Source organism: Pecten maximus, chromosome 5 (assembly GCF_902652985.1).
Source record: "Pecten maximus chromosome 5, xPecMax1.1, whole genome shotgun sequence".
Classification (NCBI taxonomy): domain Eukaryota; kingdom Metazoa; phylum Mollusca; class Bivalvia; order Pectinida; family Pectinidae; genus Pecten; species Pecten maximus.
In genome coordinates, this window is record NC_047019.1 from 12,845,566 (window position 1) to 12,867,464 (window position 21,899).

The 21,899-nt window shown below is 35.2% G+C and overlaps 1 protein-coding gene across 1 annotated transcript; it reads right to left on the bottom strand.

Annotated features, from left to right (window-relative positions):
• Positions 1-131: 131 nt before the first annotated feature.
• On the bottom strand, positions 132-18,510 carry LOC117327202 (DUF21 domain-containing protein At1g47330-like). Its single transcript, XM_033884056.1, is given in 11 exon segments — positions 132-5,929; positions 7,722-7,814; positions 9,266-9,400; positions 10,345-10,472; positions 12,022-12,235; positions 12,861-12,968; positions 13,432-13,516; positions 13,518-13,655; positions 14,165-14,224; positions 14,620-14,878; positions 18,279-18,510. Coding segments are annotated over 11 exon segments (1,518 nt in total). The 5' UTR covers positions 18,424-18,510; the 3' UTR covers positions 132-5,776.
• Positions 18,511-21,899: the final 3,389 nt, after the last annotated feature.

Sequence of the window (21,899 nt, forward strand, 5' to 3'; positions counted from 1 at the left end):
ACATTGTTGGAGTAGGGCCATCCTACAAAATGTATCTGCTCAACCACTTGAGGTCGGAAGATCATAGTAGCCGTGGCTCTTAAAATGTCAAGGAATTGCATATTCTAAATGAGAAGGAAGCAACTCGGGGATTGATTAATGCATAAAATTTATTTAGATTTACAACACTCTACGTATACATCACAGCACAATAAGGAATAATTAATGGAATATAATTTAAAAGCACCGTTATAATGCTTGCATAATAATAAAAGTAACAATAGAAAGGCTACAAATCCTATTGTATTAATGATAATACAATTATTGTTAGAGACACCTTATATTAAAGTTTCATTCAATATACATATTCTACTGGCTACAACTGATAAAAAGTATTGCTTCATCTTGTACACGACCACAAGCTTCTTTGCCTACATGCATGGTTCATACAGACCTATATATTTGAAGGTTGTTGAATATTGAATTTCTCTATAAAAAGTATGTAGAAATGAAGCCAAAGAATTCTAACATATTAGTCCTTGAATTTACTTTTTAAACTTTATTTATTTTACAACAATTGCGAAACAAGTTTACCAACTTATATAAATCACTCTTGTTGGCCCAGATGGAAGAAGGGGCCGAGTGGTTAAGGTGTCCCAACACTTTATCACTTGCTGTCCAATTTTAATTCATGGAGAGTAAAAAATGCTTGAAAAACACTGATTAATGTGTTCAAACCATGAAACAGAGCAGCGACACAGACACACTGTTCAATATATGGAAAGGTCTTATTGGGTATGGAGGAGGGCACTAGAGTATATTAAATTAAATATCCGAGTGCCCTCCTCGATACCCAATAAGGCCCTTCCATACAATGTTTGGCGTGCTAGTAGATGACACTAGTGCCTGTGATAATGAACACACTATTTCAATCTACCTCTAAATGTCACCCAACAGTGACTGTGACTAGATGTTAGAACTAAAGCATTGTAAGTGGTTTAGTATATATTCGTAGTGTAAAAGGATACATTTATATTAAGATACCGGTACACCATTTAAGAAGATATTTTGGAGATCATAAGAAATTTTTAGTCAATCCATTACATCATCTTCACTAGCCAAGGCTTCCGATTTACATGGAGTGAAACGTAATCAGAAGCCTTGGCTAGCAAAGATGTCTATACACAATTACACACAAACACGTGAGGAAAAACTTATATTGTGCAATCTAGAGCTGATATACACTCTAAATATTAACAGCTCGTCCACACTTTGATTACGAATACAATGTACGTAACACACCTTGACCCTGCACATTTACCATCCCCAGACCTAGAAATGCTACAAGTACATGTATAATAGTCAATGCCTCTAGTGAGACTGGGGGCAAATTATTATTATTTCATTTATTTATTTTTTTACATTTTCAGTCTCAATCTTATAATTTTGTGAAGTTTAATTTAAGTTTGGCACATGTGATCAGCAGCATTATATATATATATTTCTAGAAGGTGTGAAAGAATCCAGCTTGTTAGAAGCAATAGAAGTAAATTAGAGTATATATATATACTTATAAGAAATTCAAACATCTTAAAGTTTCCGGAATGTTCGAGATGCATCAGAAAATTTGTTCCTGACATTGAGGTGCTTATTTGAAGCTTGCATTCATGGGTTTGGTAAATCGGTAAACATGTTATTTCATGTACAAGTACAAATGTTCCTTTGTATAGAACAATGGTACTGGATATTTGCATTGTGTATCTTTCAATAATAACTTACAACAGTTCATCAGACAAACAGTATACATTCAATACATGTATTAATCATTCAACCACTAACGATGCAAGAAGAAAAGTTATTTAATGAAAATATTTAAATATTCCAAAAATGGATGAAGGCAGTGCCATTCTAGATAAATTTGTAAGTATACAATTTTTAGCATACATGTAAATGGAACACATATTGATCCCTGATTCATGAAATTTGTTCTTGTAGCTAAAATGCAATTGTCATCTATAATAGAGATGACCTTGAAGAAGTGTCCATGTTATATTGAGTTTCAAGCTTTTTTGTTATATATCAAATTAATCTACAAAATAAATTCAATACGACATGGGATTGAGTGTTAGATTCTATTTACATTTACAGCATTTTAAATGAGTTCTCAATTCATATGAGATGCTGGATACATTTAGTCTGGCTAAATACATACATGTGAAATATTGATCTTCCTCTGACAGGAAAAGTGGATATTATATACAAAAAAACTCTTCTCCTGGTACCAAGGGAAATTTTATGCTTTTAATGTTGGCAAATTTTGGTCATCTGCCAATATGGCAAACTTCACAGAGTACAAAACTAGTACTATATACAGTTAGAATTCACTGATCCCATGCCACAATTGATAGAGTTGGGAAATATACCGCATTTATCCTTATATCGAGCCCCCGGGGCAAACACACAATCTTCAATTTAACTGAAAGGTAGAGATACCTGGTGTGTGTGTTATATTATATATAATTACTGGGCAATGAAATGGCATTTAGTGGCGTTTCCAATGGCCCACATTAGAAAGGGGTGGGCTTATTACCAGGCATATCCGCGAGCTTACTTCCAAATAAATAAGGACAACCACATGTGCTTTATATATATTAAAGAGAGGTTACACATTCTGATGGCAGTGATAAGCTATTAGGTATCCTATAGCTGTATTCTTGAAACAAATTAAAATATCAACGTGTTACAACTTTGACAAGTACTGTATACTATTAACTATCTATGTTTGAAATATGTCCAGCTTTCCATCTTACTGAGCCATTATTATCGCGACATCTATAACAGAACTTCACGTTAAATCAGACTCTCAGCTTCTCATTCTTCTTTTTCAGTTTTATGCATAAGATAATATATGATATTAATAAAAGTATGGAAATTCAATTAACAACAAGAATAGTAAACAGATACAAAATGTATCTAATTTTTATAAATTTTTGATCCCATGAACCATCATCCCCGGTATGTGGAACACAACATACAATGTATACATGACCAGCATATCCAAAGTACATAATAATAATGATAATTACGAGTGTTATATATGGAGAGGACTGATATAGGCTTGCCTGTTGTCCAATCCATTTGTTTTAATTTATTGCAATAAAATTTGTTGAAATGAAATATACCACTGTATCACAGCAACATAGCCGTCTCAAAGTGGTTCACAAATAATTATCCATGGTTATAGCCAATGTCTTTCTCAACTCCCATAGGAGCACACAGCTGGAGTTGCCATTTCGGTACTAACACCTTTACTGTATCAAGACATTTCATGTGTATATGCATCAATACAATTTTTTTTTTTCTTAAAAAACTGAGAGAAATACGTACATGATGAAAGCATGCTAAAGTATACAAGCAAAACTACTACAACAATTATAGATATTTATAAAGAAAAACAAAAATATCTTTATCACAGACTGAAGAATAAGATGTGCACATAAAAACTACAAAGATAAGATTGGTCATTTATACTAAATATGGATATGAAAACCAGAGAAAACCACTATAATCTGGTGAGATTAGGTTATGTCAGTCCTGAGTTGTAAATTGTGGAGCACAGATGTTTAAATTTCCTTACTCATTGACTCCAAGCTAGTCTATCGAAATCTTGGGTCATGAGCAAGGCTACAGATCAACCACAACATCTCGGCCAATATTCTGTCAAGACTCCGTATCAAACCTCAAAGGTATGAAAGGTATATGTCACGTCATTTGATACATATTTTTGTGCAGTAAAGTAAATCAAAAGTGCATCAATGAAAAAGCTTCCACGGACACTCCACAAGAAAGAAATTTCAACTATGTGTATGTATATAGAGTCTCGTATCTAAAAACACTTTAAGGTACTGTGTCTACGCGTATACTAGAGTGACAGGTAATGCGGTTTCTGATTAAAGCCCCAGGGTATAGACATAATTTTAACATTCTTTCATGATAATTATGATTAAGCACATACAAGAATGTATTTAAATCTGCTAAATTGATTGCATGAGAAAACGCAAATATTAGTACCTGGGTAGTTGTGTTTTCCGTCTAAGGAAATATAGCGGTTCAAGGTTTGATTAAAGTCTAGATGGAATCGGCCGCGATGTTACCAGTGACTGGTGATATGTCCTATAGTATTATACCAATAGTGGAATTATACATTGTAAGAATAAAATAGTTACTAGATTGTACTATACATTAAACTACCTGTATGTTTTCTTGTGAATTGATATCTAATCACTGTTTTTGATCAAAATAAAACTTAAATTGTTATTATTGGTCTGAATTTCATGCCATCTGTAAACAAAAACTCTCTAACAATGTATAAAACAATACAAAAATAAACTTAAATAATATATTGTCTCAGGGTACTGTGACCCTAATGGGGTCAAGTAACCAAATAATAAAAGAAAAACTTGAGACTGCAGCAGTACATTAATAACTTAATTGCTACAAAACAAATGAGGAAAACCCTCCTGGCTAATATAAATGTAACAGGAAAGAATTACCGCCTTACTTGTAACATACACATGCATTCTGGAACGTAAAATCCCCATCCCATCCCACCAAACCACCACCACCACCCCTCAAAAATGGTATCAAAAGCAGGGGATATATGTATGCATGACAAAAACATAGCTCTTCAACCAGTGATCATTTCACAGTTAAATACTTGCCTGAAAGAAAATTACAACATTCCCCTAGTCTGAAATTATTGAAAGGTTACTATCGAGGCATCAAAACCAGCAAGTGTGTATTTCCTTTAAATTTCCAACCATTTTGAAAAAAAATAATAAAATACATATAATTAAAACATTTCACTATCATAACAATACAATCCACTGCCTAATCATGATATTTGTCTGAAACCATTTATATCACTCAGCTGATTTAAACATTTACATGGAACAGATACATGTACCATGAAAACTAGAACGGCCTGCTATCAATGGGAAGATCCAGCATTCATGTTTATATGCTCAGAAGGTGAAAATAAAAAGTAAAATGATGAAAATTCCAATCCCACTGCCATATTAGTGTGACATTCAAGGACTATATATATCTGTCTCCATTTACTGTTTGTTTTGTAAGGATCAGACCCAAAGAAAAATAGATCATGACTAAAACTTCACAAGGAGCACATGTGGATCCAGGCTAAAGTTACTACAAATGATTTCTCTAGCACCACAATCCAATTCTAATCTGACATATATAGGAACTATTCAAAAGACAAATAATTCTTCACATAATTACCACTTGGCAGCTAGTATGTGTGATTGAATGATAAAATCTAATCATTCTCTGACCATTTTTAAGGTATACAGTTTTCAAAAACTGTTGATACTATTTTCAGATGATACAGAAAATGTTTTACTAAACTTTTTTTTGTTGCATATATTGAGCATAACCTGACTGCCAATATCCTAGACACATGTTTTATACTTCTGGGTGCCCCAAAAGGGTTCATTAATTGTCACTGTTGAGGTTATCCCTTGTCCTAGGTATAAACTAAATGGGGCTCCAGAAGGGATTTTACAGCAGTGTTGATGATGTCCCTTTACCAAGGTAAAGACCACTTGGGGCCCCAGAAGGGGTTCTGTGTCACTGATCATGATGTCTGTTGTTCTTTGTATATACTACTGGGGCCCCAGAAGGGGTTCTGTGTCTGTGTTGATGATATCCGTTGTTCTAGGTATATACTACTGGGGGCCAAAGAAGGGGTTCTGTGTCCGTGTTGATGATATCCATTGTTCTAGGTATATACTACTGGGGGCCCCAGAAGGGGTTCTGTGTCCGTGTTAATGTTACTTTCTGCAGCTGGCATTGAGTATGATGTTTGGCGATCAAGGATATCTTTTTCCCGATCATTCCTCATGATTGGATTGGATCGGCTCTTCATCATTGACTGTCAAAAATAATGTATACAATAATATTACCCAACAATGAAATGAATGGATTCCCAAATAGAATGTTTCAATACCAAATAATTTCATCATATATTTTTTTCCAGAAATTATTAAACAAAAGAGTACCTTATTTGAGAGCTTAGAGAGTTTATATGAAGACAAAAACAACTTTACTATAACCAGGGGTTTTAATGTAATATGGAAACAGATAAAAATAGAAACAGTGACCTTGACTTTGACCCCAAAACCCTGAAACTTGAAATTGTCTGACTATGATCATGTATCATTGTGTGAAATTTGATCAAAATCCCTTGAGGAATGAAGTTGTTAGAGTGCTAGACTTCTGAAAAACTCAGGCATTTACATACATACGTCCATATACATGTACATACAAGACAGATGGAAAGGAAACCAAAAAGACCCCGCTGTTTCACTAGTAGGGGAATAATAATTAACACAAATTGATCATATTAATGTGTAGCTGTTACATATATGGTAGAATGTGAAGGAGAAAAAAGGCTACCTCAGAAAACTTATCATTTAATACACTAACTTGTGTTTTGATTACATTTCTACCCAAATGTCTACATCTGTAATAAGATATCTGAAATAACATTTAAGTGTTTTACTTAAACTAATTTAACTTCACCAGAAAAGCTAAAAGCATATATTAAATCTCAACCAACATAAGCAGAAAATCTCTTACTAAATAATCATGCAAGCCAAATCCAATAAATAAACAGAATCTTTCTTGAGCTCAAACCAAACACATATTTCTGTCCAGCTGAACGACTTGGGTTGCATTTAAGACATTTCAGCACTTAACATGCAACACTATCAAATGTATTGATTTTTTCTTTTTTTTTTCTTTTTTTTTTCTTTTCTGTTAAAATGATACAGAATTATCCCAGCCCTCTGTGACACAGGATATTAATTCACAAACTCATTTTTTTTTAATTTATCAATCCACTATATTTGTTTTGTTTCTTTCCTGTTCAATTTGATATTCAAGGAATAAAATTGAAGATTAATTCATTGTTTTTGTAAAGACACTCATGACTTCCTACCTTATACACAGGAATTATAATACATACATAACACAATAGGGACCGATATATGAATTAAATAATATTAAAAAATAAATATAAATAAATACTGCTTTAATTGGGTTATTGTTTGAAGTGACCATCAAACTGGTCATCACCTATTTGGTCACACAAACTGGTCATCACCAGTTTGGTCACCACAGACCCTTGACAGGTACATTTGGATGATCAGCTTCAGTTGTATTGTGTCTCTTTTACATATATATCTACACACTGCCATCTCTTTTTAATTTGTGTCATCTGCAACATCGCACAAAACCATGTGACTCAGGTTAGATATTGATGGATAAGGATGTATGTTAATAGTTAATTCTAAATTGATAGGACAACTAGAACTAAGAAAACGTGACCAGGAGGGTAGACTGGTGCTAAAATTTACATAGGATAAACAGAAATAACTTCATGAGCATTACCACACATGCAGAAAAAAAGCAATCTCGGAAATAAATTTTCAACAGTTTTCAGAGATTTTAAGCAGAAAATCACATCTTTAAGCTATCCTGGCAAGTTATTGTATTGAGTGTAGGGGAGATTAGGCAAATGTTGGAACACACCACTTCAATATGTCTGATCAGTATGTTAGAAGTAGTTGGATTAAAATACATTGTTACATTATATAGCTTCATTAAGCTTTAGGGAAGGAGAGAACAGCAAACAAGCTAGCAGACATCCATATGGAACTCACAAGATCTAGAGATTCCATCAATACCTGAGGGTCAGTGGCGACCCCGGCGACAGCCCCCTGGTTATCCACTGAGACCTGGCGACTATGCACGATCTGTGTAATGGGAAGTGAATGGAATATGGGAAGGATGGAAAAACTAAATAAAGACAACACTGGGGAAGGGTGACACGGCTAATGATGACAACAAAATGGACCTGTACAGACAACACTGGGGAAGGGTGACACGGCTAATGATGACAACATTGGACCTGTACAGACAACACTGGGGAAGGGTGACACAGCTAATGATGACAACAATGGACCTGTACAGACAACACTGGGGAAGGGTGACACAACTAATGATGACAACATTGGACTTGTACAGACAACACTGGGGAAGGGTGACATGGCTAATGATGACAACAAAATGGACCTGTACAGACAACACTGGGGAAGGGTGACACAACTAATGATGACAACATTGGACCTGTACAGACAACACTTAGGAAGGGTGACACGGCTATTGATGACAACAATGGACCTGTACAGACAACACTTGGGAAGGGTGACACAACTAATAATGACAACATTGGACTTGTACAGACAACACTGGGGAAGGGTGACATGGCTAATGATGACAACAATGGACCTGTACAGACAACACTGGGGAAGGGTGACATGACTAATAATGACAACATTGGACCTGAACAGACAACACTGGGGAAGGGGGACATGGCTAATGATGACAACAATGGACCTGTACAGACAACACTGGGGAAGGGTGACACGGCTAATGATGACAACAATGGTCCTGTACAGACAACACTGGGGGAGGGTGACATGGCTAATGATGACAACAATGAACCTGTACAGACAACACTGGGGAAGGGTGACACGGCTTATGATGACAACAATGGACCTGTACAGACAACACTGGGGAAGGGTGACACGGCTAATGATGGCAATAATGAACCTGTACAGACAACACTGGGGAAGGGTGACATGGCTAAAGATGGAAACATTGCACCTGAAGGAACTGCATGTCTAGTTAATGATGAAGAGTTTGTAAACAGAGATATGTACCTGACATATTATTAAACATTACTGATATTCTGTATAGTAACAGGAGTATGTTCATGGTGTGCTGCCCTCAGGTCAGCTGGACTACCTTATAGGATTATGTGATGAGTAATTGGATTAGAAATACAGATGTACATAATTGTCATCAAAATATAATTATCATATATTATACATAATGTACATTATAATATGACATTTAAATGTAATGCAAAAGATGAAGCAACTTAAAACAAAAATCATGCAGAAGAAAAAGCAATCACTTTACTTCAAATTAGAAAATGCCAACAAAAAACGACGAAAATGAATTTGTGAAGATAAGTATTCTAAGCATTAAAAGCAGTAATTAATGACTGCCATCTTGAATCAAGACATTTCTGTATTATGATCAATCTATTTTTAAATTTTAGCAAAATAATTTCAAGCAATTAGTTAATTTATTTTTTTGATTAATTATCATTATATCTTGCTGAACACACCACACTTACCCGGTCCCGTCGAGCTTTCTGTGCCCGTGCTACCTGTATCCGTTTATGAATGTCTACATAAACATCTGTCTCGTCTATTATCTCCTCCTGAATGAGCTCTTCAATCACATCCTCTAGAGTTATGATACCTATAATCTACAAAACAAATAAACAAAATCAGCCATCGATGATCATGGTGACTCAGCTTCATTTGCATGTTAAACATTTTTTAAATGCAAAGTTTGTAAATAGATTCACATTTTCATTTTCTTATTATAATTTAAACCCGGTTTCTTTAAGATGGCTTCCTGATTTTGTTTTTTATGTTGGAAACTCTAGATCACGAGATTTTATGAATACCTGTTCTCATTATCATAACCATTATTTTCATGATTACTTTTTAATTGAAATTAATTTGTCAGTCTGAATTAAAATCTAAAAAATATTTTCAAGACATTTTTAATTCAAAAACTTATCTATCTGACAAAAGAGGATGTTACCAGGGGTATGTCTTCACTGGTTAAGGTGGTTCTAGCATCAGAATTAAAAATTCATAAAATAACATTAATACTGTAATAATATTGAAACCCTTGTATATAGCTGCAATATAACGCTCGGCTAGAAAGAAATTCTCTTTCACACCATTCGTTGAGTAACTCAAGGGCACAGGTTCAATTCCCATCAGAGTTATTGAAATGAATATAATTAATAATGACCTCTGTTACAATATTGATAGCATACAATGATTCACTTTAAATGAGGTCAATATGATAATGGTTTATCAACCTGGTTAAGGTATAATTCCCTATGCTGGAGGCTGTAGAAAAAATAATCTTTAAAAGGTATCAACAATTACACAATTCCACTTTCTTTAAATCTTCAAGGTTTCTTAAAGTTTATCTTGCTCCCTGTCTAAACCTGAAAAATTTTAGAATCATAAATGATCATATACTTATAACTCCTAAAAAAGGTTTTCTAATGCTGACAGAGAATGTTGTTATCTAAAAAGTGTTCTGTAATTAGACTGATTACATTACTAGTTCTATACATAATATCCATATTGGTACCCGGTAATTTAGAAAATAATGCCATCCACTTACTGGTCCTGAAGCCTGAGCGCTACCACAAACTCGATCCTCGTCAGCCGTAGTGACCAGTAAATGGACCTCATCAGTCTGGTCTTCATACCTCTCTCTCGAGGTAGTTTTCTGTACAAAGGCAATATGGCCTGGAAATAAGAGAGGTAGTTTTCTGTACAAAGGCAATATGGCCTGGAAATAAGAGAGGTAGTTTTCTGTACAAAGGCAATATGGCCTGGAAATAAGAGAGGTAGTTTTCTGTACAAAGGCAATATGGCCTGGAAATAAGAGAGGTAGTTTTCTGTACAAAGGCAATATGACCTGGAAATGAGAGAGAGGTAGTTTTCTGTACAAAGGCAATATGACCTGGAAATGAGAGAGAGGTAGTTTTCTGTACAAAGGCAATATGACCTGGAAATGAGAGAGAGGTAGTTTTCTGTACAAAGGCAATATGGCCTGGAAATAAGAGAGGTAGTTTTCTGTACGAAGGCAATATGGCCTGAAAATAAATCCATTTTTAAAGCATATATACTCTAGCTAATTTGATACTGTAATATACAGCTGTCTGTAAGTTTTGCATTCTATTGGTAGGACAAGTGGATTACTGATTAACCTGGTTAAGTAGTAGTGGTGGTGGTGGTGGTGGTGGTAGTAGTGGTAGTAGTAGTGGTAGTGGTAGTGGTAGTACAGTTATGTGATCGCACACGTTCCACGCTGTGCGATGTGCGCACGCACGATGTGTGATGTGCGATATGTGCGATACGGATCGTGCAGGAAAATGTGCGCACGATGGGCGATTGGAACGGTACATGTGCGATATGTATCGTAGTCGATATAAAATGAGGAACGCGTCATCTAAATATTCAATCGTGTGGAACGATTGTAAAAGATATACAACGATTAACATTTTACGAGGCAGCTAATTACCATTTTTTTGGTGAAATATATGCAATAATTATTAGGAATGAAACAACACCGATGTATAGTTAAATAAGTTATCTAAATGATTATTAAAGAAACTTATATAAATTGCTCAGACGTCGTCGAGGACACCACTAGGCCTTGGCGAGTCGAAGAAATGTGTATTCAGCGAGATTATATACAGGCTATTTAATACATGTAGAACTAATCAACAGATAAAACAACTTGTTATGAATAGAAACATTTCTGTTGTGTTTAAAAATACATAATATATGTAATTTATGTATTAAGTAAGATAAATAATCGTAGTGATGTCCGTCAACCATTCTGGTACATGTACATGTAGATGTATCACCAGGCCGTCGAAAACATCACGAATACTTGCGAGACAAAATGACGGTACTTAAATGGTAAAAATTAACAGGTCATACATGTTCCATGAATGAAATCAATTGTTATGCAGCACGTATATATAAAAGCTGACCATCTTATATCATAATTTTAATTTTTTCGTATATCTTTTCGTATAACTAGTTATTCCGTAATATTTATAACCCTATCGTTAGCTGTGCGGTTTGTATCGCACATTTGTGCGCACGATGTCTGCACGGTGTGCGCACGATGTTTTTGGAACATTGTGCGATCACACAACTGTAGTAGTAGTATTTTATAAATCACTATGAATGAACATACAGTACATGTAACTTGTAGAGACTTCTAATACTTGGATCAGCTGATCACCATAACAATTTTTTCATTTTCAAAAGCGATGCTCACTTTTGCCAGTTTGGAATATGTTGAGGAGGTCAAACAGGGGCATATCCTCATCAACAAATAAGACACTCCTCCCTGCCTGGCTATCAAGCAGACTTGTGATGGGCGTGGCATCATCTGGGTCAAGCATTATCAGAGATTTCACCAGTATCACTCCCACAATGTTAGTGTATGGACCGTCATAGATAGGGATCCGGGAATGAGCTTTTTCTGTAACCTGTTCAAACATTTGAAATAAATGTTGTTAAGCAATTTACAATACAGTTCTCAATTCAACAGAAAAAAAAGGGAGAAAAAAGCTAGCACACACATGAATGTGATTTAATTCTATTCACTTTGAGAGAGAAGAAATAAGACAGGATATAGAGTTATTTTTAACCACAACTATCAATGTAGTTTTCATTTAACAGTTAATAAGATAAAAGACTTTCATCCACTGAAAATAAGGCGATTAAAGAAACTGGGCGATACACTGAAGGATTTTTTTGTTGTTTACTGCTATCATACTGAGGAGGATATATAAATGATTGTTAATAAGACACAAATAAGTGGTGAACAATGATGGCAGTAGGCAAAATGTCCAAATCCAACAAATTGAATATGTCTAATCATTAAAAGGAGTTGGATCTAGATCGAGGCACAGCATTTCTTGATGTTGTTGGTAAATGTAATTGGATAGTTTCACTGCTGCTGGCATGGATACCAATGGTATAAAGAGTTTGGATGATATTGTACAAATGTTGTAAACACAATACTGAAGAGTAGACAGTAGTTTATATAAAATCATCTGACAAACATGAGGTATTTTAAAACGTCTGTAAGAGTTACGCCCCCTGACTCACCGTCATCATGGTGGCCTTATCCATCTTGTCAGTGATACTCAGCATGAACACATCATCCAGAGGTAACATGGCTACTTTGACAGTCTTGGTCTTCATGTCCAGAGCACCCTGTCAATATTACAACATGATACAGATTTATCAATTGGATTATAGCATGTCATTAAATCTGCTTGAGTTCTCAAAAAGATACTTGAGGATTTATTCTATAAAGCCCTGCATGGCTCACCTGGATATTCAGTGACCACGACAAAGTTATCATACTTAAGCTTACATTTTTCCATTTCTTTTCTAAATCTTTGAAAGGAATCAATCCTTAGGTCCGCTATAGGGACCTTTCTGCCCCTCCATTACCTTGGGAGCTAAACCTTTTATTTATACAAGTCAATATTCAGATTCCTTCTCCCCAGTAATGCACCAGACTGAAGTTCCATTATGAACCGTTCTGAAGATTCAGGGCTAGAAGTAATTTAAAGGAAATGTTGACTGATGTCGGATGTTGGCCACATGACGTTCAGAACTGACACATATGCTATAGAAATTAATAGCTCAAACATGAAGATATTCTATTAACCTGTATGATGAGAACCTCATCCAAAGTAAGGTGCTCTCCCTGGTGTTCTTCTGACGAGTCATCAGGTGGTAGGTTTGAGCCATTTAGGACCATGTAGGTTTACAAGCACCTTAAGCTGGGCACGTCTGTAGAACGTTGTGTGGTCTTTCCCCAGTAAACAGTCCAGGATCTTCGACAAGGGCCAAGCAATGACATACAACATGGCCATTAGAAAGTACACCAGCCTAGTCAGAGAGACAGAGAAAACATTCTGGAATATATGTACTTGACACATTAATATCAATGATATAGGTGTAGCTATTTTTAGTAACAATACGAAAATACAAAGTTATAATCAAAATTCATCAATATGAGAACTAAAAAGTTTTCTTAGTGAAAATTTTTGTCATATAGGTTTTCCTTGTTATTCTTTCTTTCTTTTTCTATTTTTTTTTTTTTTTTTTTTTCGTTTCTCTTTTCCAAAATTGAAGTTCCTTATGGGAGACAGACTGAGCACAGTTAAACCTGAGTTAGAAACAACCTACTAATTATTGATTATAACTGATTTATAGATAAACTTAAGAATAATTTAATGAAGTTGTCTTTTCCTCTTATCAAAAATACAGTAAAATTGCAAGAGGAACTGAATATGGCATCTATTTATTTCCCATAATCATTTTTCACAAATGAACCAGTACGGAGGAATTTTCTCAAATTGAAATTATGCACCAGTAGATTGTAAAGTTATACTTACGGAGCTAATGTTGATCCTATCGCCAACCCAAATCTTGTACATATTGCCTGGGGGATAACTCTGAAATAGGAAGCCTCTACATATCAGACAAAGAAAATGTACTTGTTTACCTCAAATATTATAAAATTAATATGTATCTTTCGTCTGTATTGATGAAGCAAGTACAGTACTTCTACAATGAACAGAAGGAGATACATTATGACAACTACATTTATCTGGTAAAATCTCAAGAAACGATTCCCTGATTTTCCAAGTACATATAGATCTATGTCTGTGCATATATTAACACTTTGCAGAGATTTTTGTTGATATCGACTCGGACAGTTCAAACTTACACTTATTTCTGAAGCATATATATATAATTTCTAATAATTTGAACAGATTCATCAATATTTATTGAATTTTATTTGAACAGACCGAAGGATTACCGTATGTATATAAATGAAGTGACTTACTCCCCAAATATAAGCACAGCGGTAACTGAGACAACAATAGCAGCGACTGGGTTCGAAATCTTGTCCAGGAAAATTGGCATCGATTCCACAGCAGCAGCATTCCCCAGGAGCAGAGTAACCAGTAGGAGATGGTGACGGGACACGAGGGGTAAAATCTTTTTAGCGTGTTTTCTCTCCTTAGGCGTCCCTCCATCCTTCATCACTTTTAAACTCATCAAGTCGAGTGATAATAGTCCCATTGTTAGGCCAGACATCATTCCTATAATCCACAATAATCTGTTTTACTACGGCTTAAAATTATGACATAGGTATTCACACTTCCTGTAATTGGCTAATTGCTTTTTTTTTCGTCATACAAACTCGGCAATTGGAAATTTGCATTTTTACTTAATCATTGGACCAGAAACCCAGATAATAATGGTATAATATACTTGTTGGGGTCTCAAATATTGACTATATATAGCTGATACTCATTCCTATTATAATCTCTTAATTTTAACTCTACTATCAAGTATGTACAGTGGACCCTCGATAATCCGAACACCTTCGTTCCCAGCCCAAACCGTCCGGATTACGAGTTTTCCGGACTACCGAATTTCGTCTACCAGGTCAAAAAAAATTGTTGTGTAAGAGTTATCTCCCTTGATTATATACAATACGGGACGTTTTAATGACGTTTCATAAACACGTCTAATAGTCAGTCTTTTTAAAAAATAAATATACTTATGTTCTTGATATGATTCTTGTTTTCTTTTATTTTGTAGAAACTAAAAAATAAACAATGTTTTTAAAAGAACATGTGAAGTGAAAGTTGTTTTATTTATAGCGGGCATATGTGACCTACAAACAACACACATGGGTTACGTCCCAGAGGTTCACAAACGAGTAGAAATTACATACGTTAAATACCTGAAATGAAAGACCCACTATGTACAATGTACGTTTTTTTACGTAAATTATGAACCTGAAATGAAAGACCCGGTTTTTACAACTTACCAACAGTCTGTGTTTTTGTGTTTTTTTTACTGTAAGTTAAAAACCTGAAATAAACGAACTGCTATGTACAATGTACGTTTGTTACGTAAATCAGAAACGTGACATGAAACACCCACTATGTACAACTTACCATTAGTCCATGATTTTTTATATGATTTTTACGTAAGTATGAAGATACAATGAATAAGTTGCAATGTGTAGTTTGGTATGTTCACAGTCTTTATATCAGAAGTTATCGCATCACGTTACGCCCATTTATTCTGATTGGATAATAATAATAAAAACTATTCACAATATTGTGTGTTTTTAATCGTGTAAATAAAATTCAGACATACGCCACGTAATAATTAACATTAATTAATGTGGTGAATCGTAACTCACTTTGCTGTACCAGAAACTCCAAGCTACCTATTTAAAAGTACGCGACACCAGCGAGAACTACCCAAGCTGTCCGATAATTATTAAACCCGTATTCACTTAACAATGTGACACTTACTGAAGTAAATCAGCGGTATCTGACGACTTATTAGTGTGTAATTAACCCGGTTCTTGTGATCACTGCTTAATACGTAAATGTACCATGTGTGTAATTAATAACATGCATCTTTCAATGAGTCGTCATTACACGTAACGATGTTACAAGCCGATATCCTTGTTTACCCAATACAATTGTTAGTGATGTTAATTACCGATAATAAATTTATTACATGCATTTGTGATTGATTAAGTATCGTATCACATACTGTATGTTAGTGAATTAATTATTGCTAACTACGAAATAGCACTATGTAAAATAACTATAATAGATATTGTACGTCAAGTTGATCAAAGCAAGACCAGTCTACACTATAATACCCTTTAATACTGCAGCATTTAGGTCGATCGTAAAGAAAAGCAATGTACCGTTATAAAAACAGAGCTACATTGTAACACAGGTAAACACCCGGGGCTATGACCTGGCAGCGGTCGCTATGACTACGCACAGTGTCAAGCGATAGTCTGTACAGCTGTCGACACGGGTGACTTGCCCGACATTTTTCTCTCCTCGTGGTGAAAAAATCGTCCGGATTATCGGGGGAAATTTACTAATGAAAAGTACTTTCCGTTCCCAAAATGGGCTTCCGGAATCGGAAACCGAATTTCCGGACTGGTGAGTACAAATAACGTTACGGAAATCCGTTCCCGTGCTATTCCGTCCGGACTGCGAGTTTTCCGGACTATCGGCGTCCGGATTATCGCGGGTCCACTGTATACTATCAATTAAAGTATGTATTTACAAGACACAAGAAGAAATTCATAGTTTGCATTATCAAGAGTGTTGTCACATAAAAATAGGCCTGAGACAGCTATATTTATATATATATGCCCTATGTTGGCCGAAATCCTTCAATAAAGAAATTGAATTGAGTATATATACATTGTATATCTTAATTTACAGTACATACATGTATTCATCCCAGTACAACTACAACAGGAAGTTCAAAACTTGACCTTAAGATCAGCAACACATAGTGGATATGATACATGTACATCGTTAGAGTGATATACAATGAATAATGATGTGGCTGCAGTAATAGATGTATTCTATGTCATCCTGTTAAATGTCATCATTTTTATATCAATCTAGCTAGTATAATTAGATACCAGCTGCTTTCTACTGACTCTTTTTCAGCTGCCATATGTATAAAAATGTTAATTCCCACAAATGTTAGAGGTTAAACACAGTGAGAAATTTTAACAGGTGCTGCATGCCATAGTCTGCACAGTAATGTCAGATAATGAATTGGCTTACCAGTGGCCTTTTATGTTATAGGAGTATATCAGGTAGAGAGAGTTTCTCTATAGGTCAATACTTTAGAGCATCACCTAACAAGATTAGAGTGTCATACTAGTGTAACTTAGCCATATATAGTCCTGGGATCAATACTAAGTAAATTTAAAGGCTATGAAATAAAATAATTGTGAAATAACGGGGAAAACAGATTCCCTCTCAGCGCTGTCCATACCCCCTCCTCAGCTGGAATCAAACCAGGGACATATTGCCATCATGATAATAGCTCCTGAGCCAAAATACATGTTCCATTAGCAAAGTGAAACAGACCATATTTATCAGATATATATTAAGCCCCTTTGACCAGATCTTTTTACATAATAATGACCTCTATATGCATCAATGCCTTTATGTACCAGTACTAAGGCTGTCCTTATCATCATGTAGACAACTGATAGATCAATTGTGTAGTTAGGCAAGAAATGTATGGATGCTTTATAGACTTTTATCTCTCTCTTGGTTTTTTCTTTACACATTTTTCATAAATTTCAGAAACAAAATTGTGGATGCTTTGGCATACATGGTAGCCAGGCCACTGTATATGATTCTACTTATACATGGATACATAGTTCAGGTAAACTTTAACAACTTGAAGGTGGAATGCAAGAGCGGAGTGGAATAGAAAAAAAAAATGTTTTTTTATAATGTATATACGTGTAGGTTAAAAAATGGATGAAACAAACTGATTTAATTGGTGCGTGAGTCATTGGTCGCTGAGGACCGACTGATCACTGTCACCTGTTACTAAGGTTTACCTATATATAGATACTTTTGGTTAATCTCATCACATATTAATAAGACTAGACATGTCCCTGTTCTGTTACAGACGTACCAGCCATTAGCACGAGGCCGACATAGATGCCGAGATATATCCAGAACCATTCGTCGCTATAGGTCAGTCTTTCCTCTGCTGTGTAGTCCGTTCCATTACATCGCACTGTTTCTTTGTCGATGACATCGCATATGATTGATGCCATTTTTATCACAGAATAATCAGGCTACGAGCACAGACCCATGTCAGTTCCGTCTTGTTTACACACCATTTTATTGTACCTCATGGAACAAAAGAGTTCCAAAACGGCGAGGCGAGTCTCTGGTTCAATTTATTTCACGATGAACACTTTTGACGCTGTTTTATTAGAGAAATCACTTTAAATGTTATCTGATTTCTGTTTCCAATGTGTTTGTATATTTAAAGTGATTATCTTATGCACACTACGTGAGATACATAAAGACCGTATGTACTTTCGTTTTACCTATATAATATATATGACGGAGTCTATTTTTAGATGGAAGGTACATGTATATTTAGCGGTAGTTATATTTGGCTTTCCAACTTCTGATATCAGGATATACTTAGCCTAGTAGATAGACAGTTATTGTAGATAATGAACCTATAACTATCACGGTCGAAGACTGAATATACACATGTTTCTATATAATTATATATTTTACGTGTATGAAGTATGATTGCATACATGTATGTACCATACCCTTTTTCGTGTTAGGACCTTTGCTATGGACTACAGTGTAGGTGAGGTGATGAAATGAGAGAGATTAATATGTTCTTATTTAGTGTCTTAATACGTTAATTACTCTGGAAGTTATTTTAAAGCAACGACGAAAGTATCAGATTAGTCCAAAAATAAAGATGTTTTTGAGAAAATAAAAAATATTTCACAACCTGTTGATAGGCAATTAATTATTGACATCCTTGTATGACCAATACGTTTATCTATCCTAAAGGGTGGATTTCCAAAGTGTCCTTAAACGCAAATCGTTTCTTTGATAATTTAGTTCTTTTATTCTACACAAGAACTTATTCATTAAATTCCATCCATGTACATAAGCAGAGACTTGTGATATACAAGTCTCTGACATAAGCAAGTATATAGCACCCTTTTGTGAAAAAAAATTGCAAAAGGTCGAGTTTTGAAGAAAAAAACCTAACTTCATAACTTCCATAAAAGCATCAAGTGTAAACATGTTAATAAATCTAGTAACATGAAAAAACCCCACTATGTGACAAGCTAGAAGAATGTGGTTTGTGTAGTTTTAGAATGAGGGATAAAATATGATGTGGTTTGGGTCAAAAATCGCATATAAACAATGCCTTCAAATGTGAAATCGCCCCGAAAGCCAAAATGAAAAAAAAAATCTAATTCAGTCTATATCACAAAAAATCTCTGAATAGCGTACAAACTACCAAAACACGGTAATCATTAATTTTGGAATTAGTAGAGTGATTTTCAAGAATGGTAAAGACTAAGCCAAATATTGATTTGCCCAATTGATTTAATAGATGGATGGATTGATGGATGGATGGATGGATGGATGGTTTGGTTAATTATATAATTATCTAAGTCACCCAGATCAAGTTCATTTAATATCTCAAAATACAGAGGTTTAAATAATGCTTTATCATCAAATCTTACAAGAGTTAGCTCCCTTGTTCAGATCGATTTATAGTTTCCCGTCAATTTTGCACCAGAATGATTTCGACTCGTTCAATTTTCGTACTTACTTTTCCATTTTTCTCTTGGTTACTTTTATAGTGCTTATTCAAAGTTTCCTTTCATTAAATTCTGGTTGTAGGGGCCTGTGACAATATATCATGTTACTTTAGATGATATTCCCGAGTAATCTTACCCTGGGAGGAAACCGGAGTACCCGGAGAAAACCCACATGGTCTGGCAGACAACCCTTTATACTTTTCATGATAACCAAAATTAATCCAACCGGCCGCTTATACACACTCTTTTAAAGGGACATAACTCGTCTTTTCTTCGTCAACATAACCGTTGCTCCCTGTTAGACTATTCAATTATATTCCATAAATAACAATTTAAAGGGGTCTCTGATTTGATAGTGATTATGGTTTATTTATGTGATGCGTGTCAGACAATATGAACATTTTTATTGCAGTTCTAGAAATTGAAAATTTGCGCAGTCAAGTTTTAAAAATATGATAAAATGATGAAACATTTGCCATGAAAGCAGTAAAATGATAAAGTATATTATATATATTCCAAAGTACTTTGTAAACCATATGGCTTATGCACACACGCACAGACTGTAGTTGTCATAAGAAATCATTTTCTTGTTTCTTTTCCAGACGGCCATTTCCTGTTAATTCCAGGAAGATATTGAAAAGTGAATTTATGACTGAACAGCTCGCCAGACAGGACTGAACAGAACAATTTTTAATATCGTCGAACTTTTCCCCGATACTCCCATCACGCTGGCTATGATACACCGCGAACAATCACTCGTTTTGTTTGACAATCTATAATTTTCTTCATATGATCTCTCGGAATACTACGTAATAGACACACAATATAAAAAATCAATGTCAGAGATGTTTTGTTCCCCGTATTGTTCTGGCAAGGGGGTAGCCATATGGGCCTGGTACGGAGTTCATACAAGAATGACTGGTCTCATATAACAGGGACATCGATCATTACATTTGTAGGTCATAACCAATTTGACGGAAACGTAACACCGATTTTAGTAAATTTTACGGGGGTCATTCAGAGCTGCCTGTTTACACATTGTTAGTTTAAACAATATTTATTTGAGAATAAGTAATACAATACAATAAATCAAAATATACAAGAGGATTTGGTAACAAGCTTAGAGCTTATGTAAAACCATCTTCTTTACACATTGTTTTATTATGGTTGTTCAGCCATTCAGTTCCAATGTGTGAATGTTACACATAGAGATGTCTTCAGGTTTTATTTCAAGCATACAAAACTTCCGGCTTTAAGTATTACTGACAATTGGGGTACATCTGTGGATTGAGGATCGGTTTTATTCGCGTAGTCCTTGTAAAGGTAAGGCCTACCTCTCCCCAACCTCCTAGCCATATGTGGCCCTATAAAAACCAAATCCTTCCGAACCTGAAGTAGTGCTACGAGAACTTACCCTTTCGAGCCACATGTGGTGCTGTATGACCCTATCCACCCTAACTAAACGTGGCTCTTTAAAAAACACATTCCGAGCCACGTGTGGTGCTGCAAAAAATACACGTAGCGCTATGAAAACCAACCCTTCCGAGTCACATGTAAAGCTGCAAAAACCGACCCTTCTGATCCACGTTTAATGCTGTAAAAACAGCCCTTCCGAGTCATTTGCGGTGCCATTAAGACCAAACCTTCTGAGCCAAGTGTGGTGCTGTAAACACTAACCTTTCCGAATCACACATGGTACTATACGTCAACCCTTCCGAGCCACATGTGGTGCTGTTTGACCCAATCCTCCTGAACGCTAGCGGTGCCATAAAAACTAACACTTTCGAGCCACATTTAATTTGCTATTATATGACCTAATCTTTCCTGGCCTCAAGCGTTGCTGTAAAAAAAAACAAGTCTTCCGAACCACAAGTGGTGCTGTTAAAAACTAATCCTCCCGAACCACAAGTGCAATTGTAAAAAAAAAACTAACCCTTCGT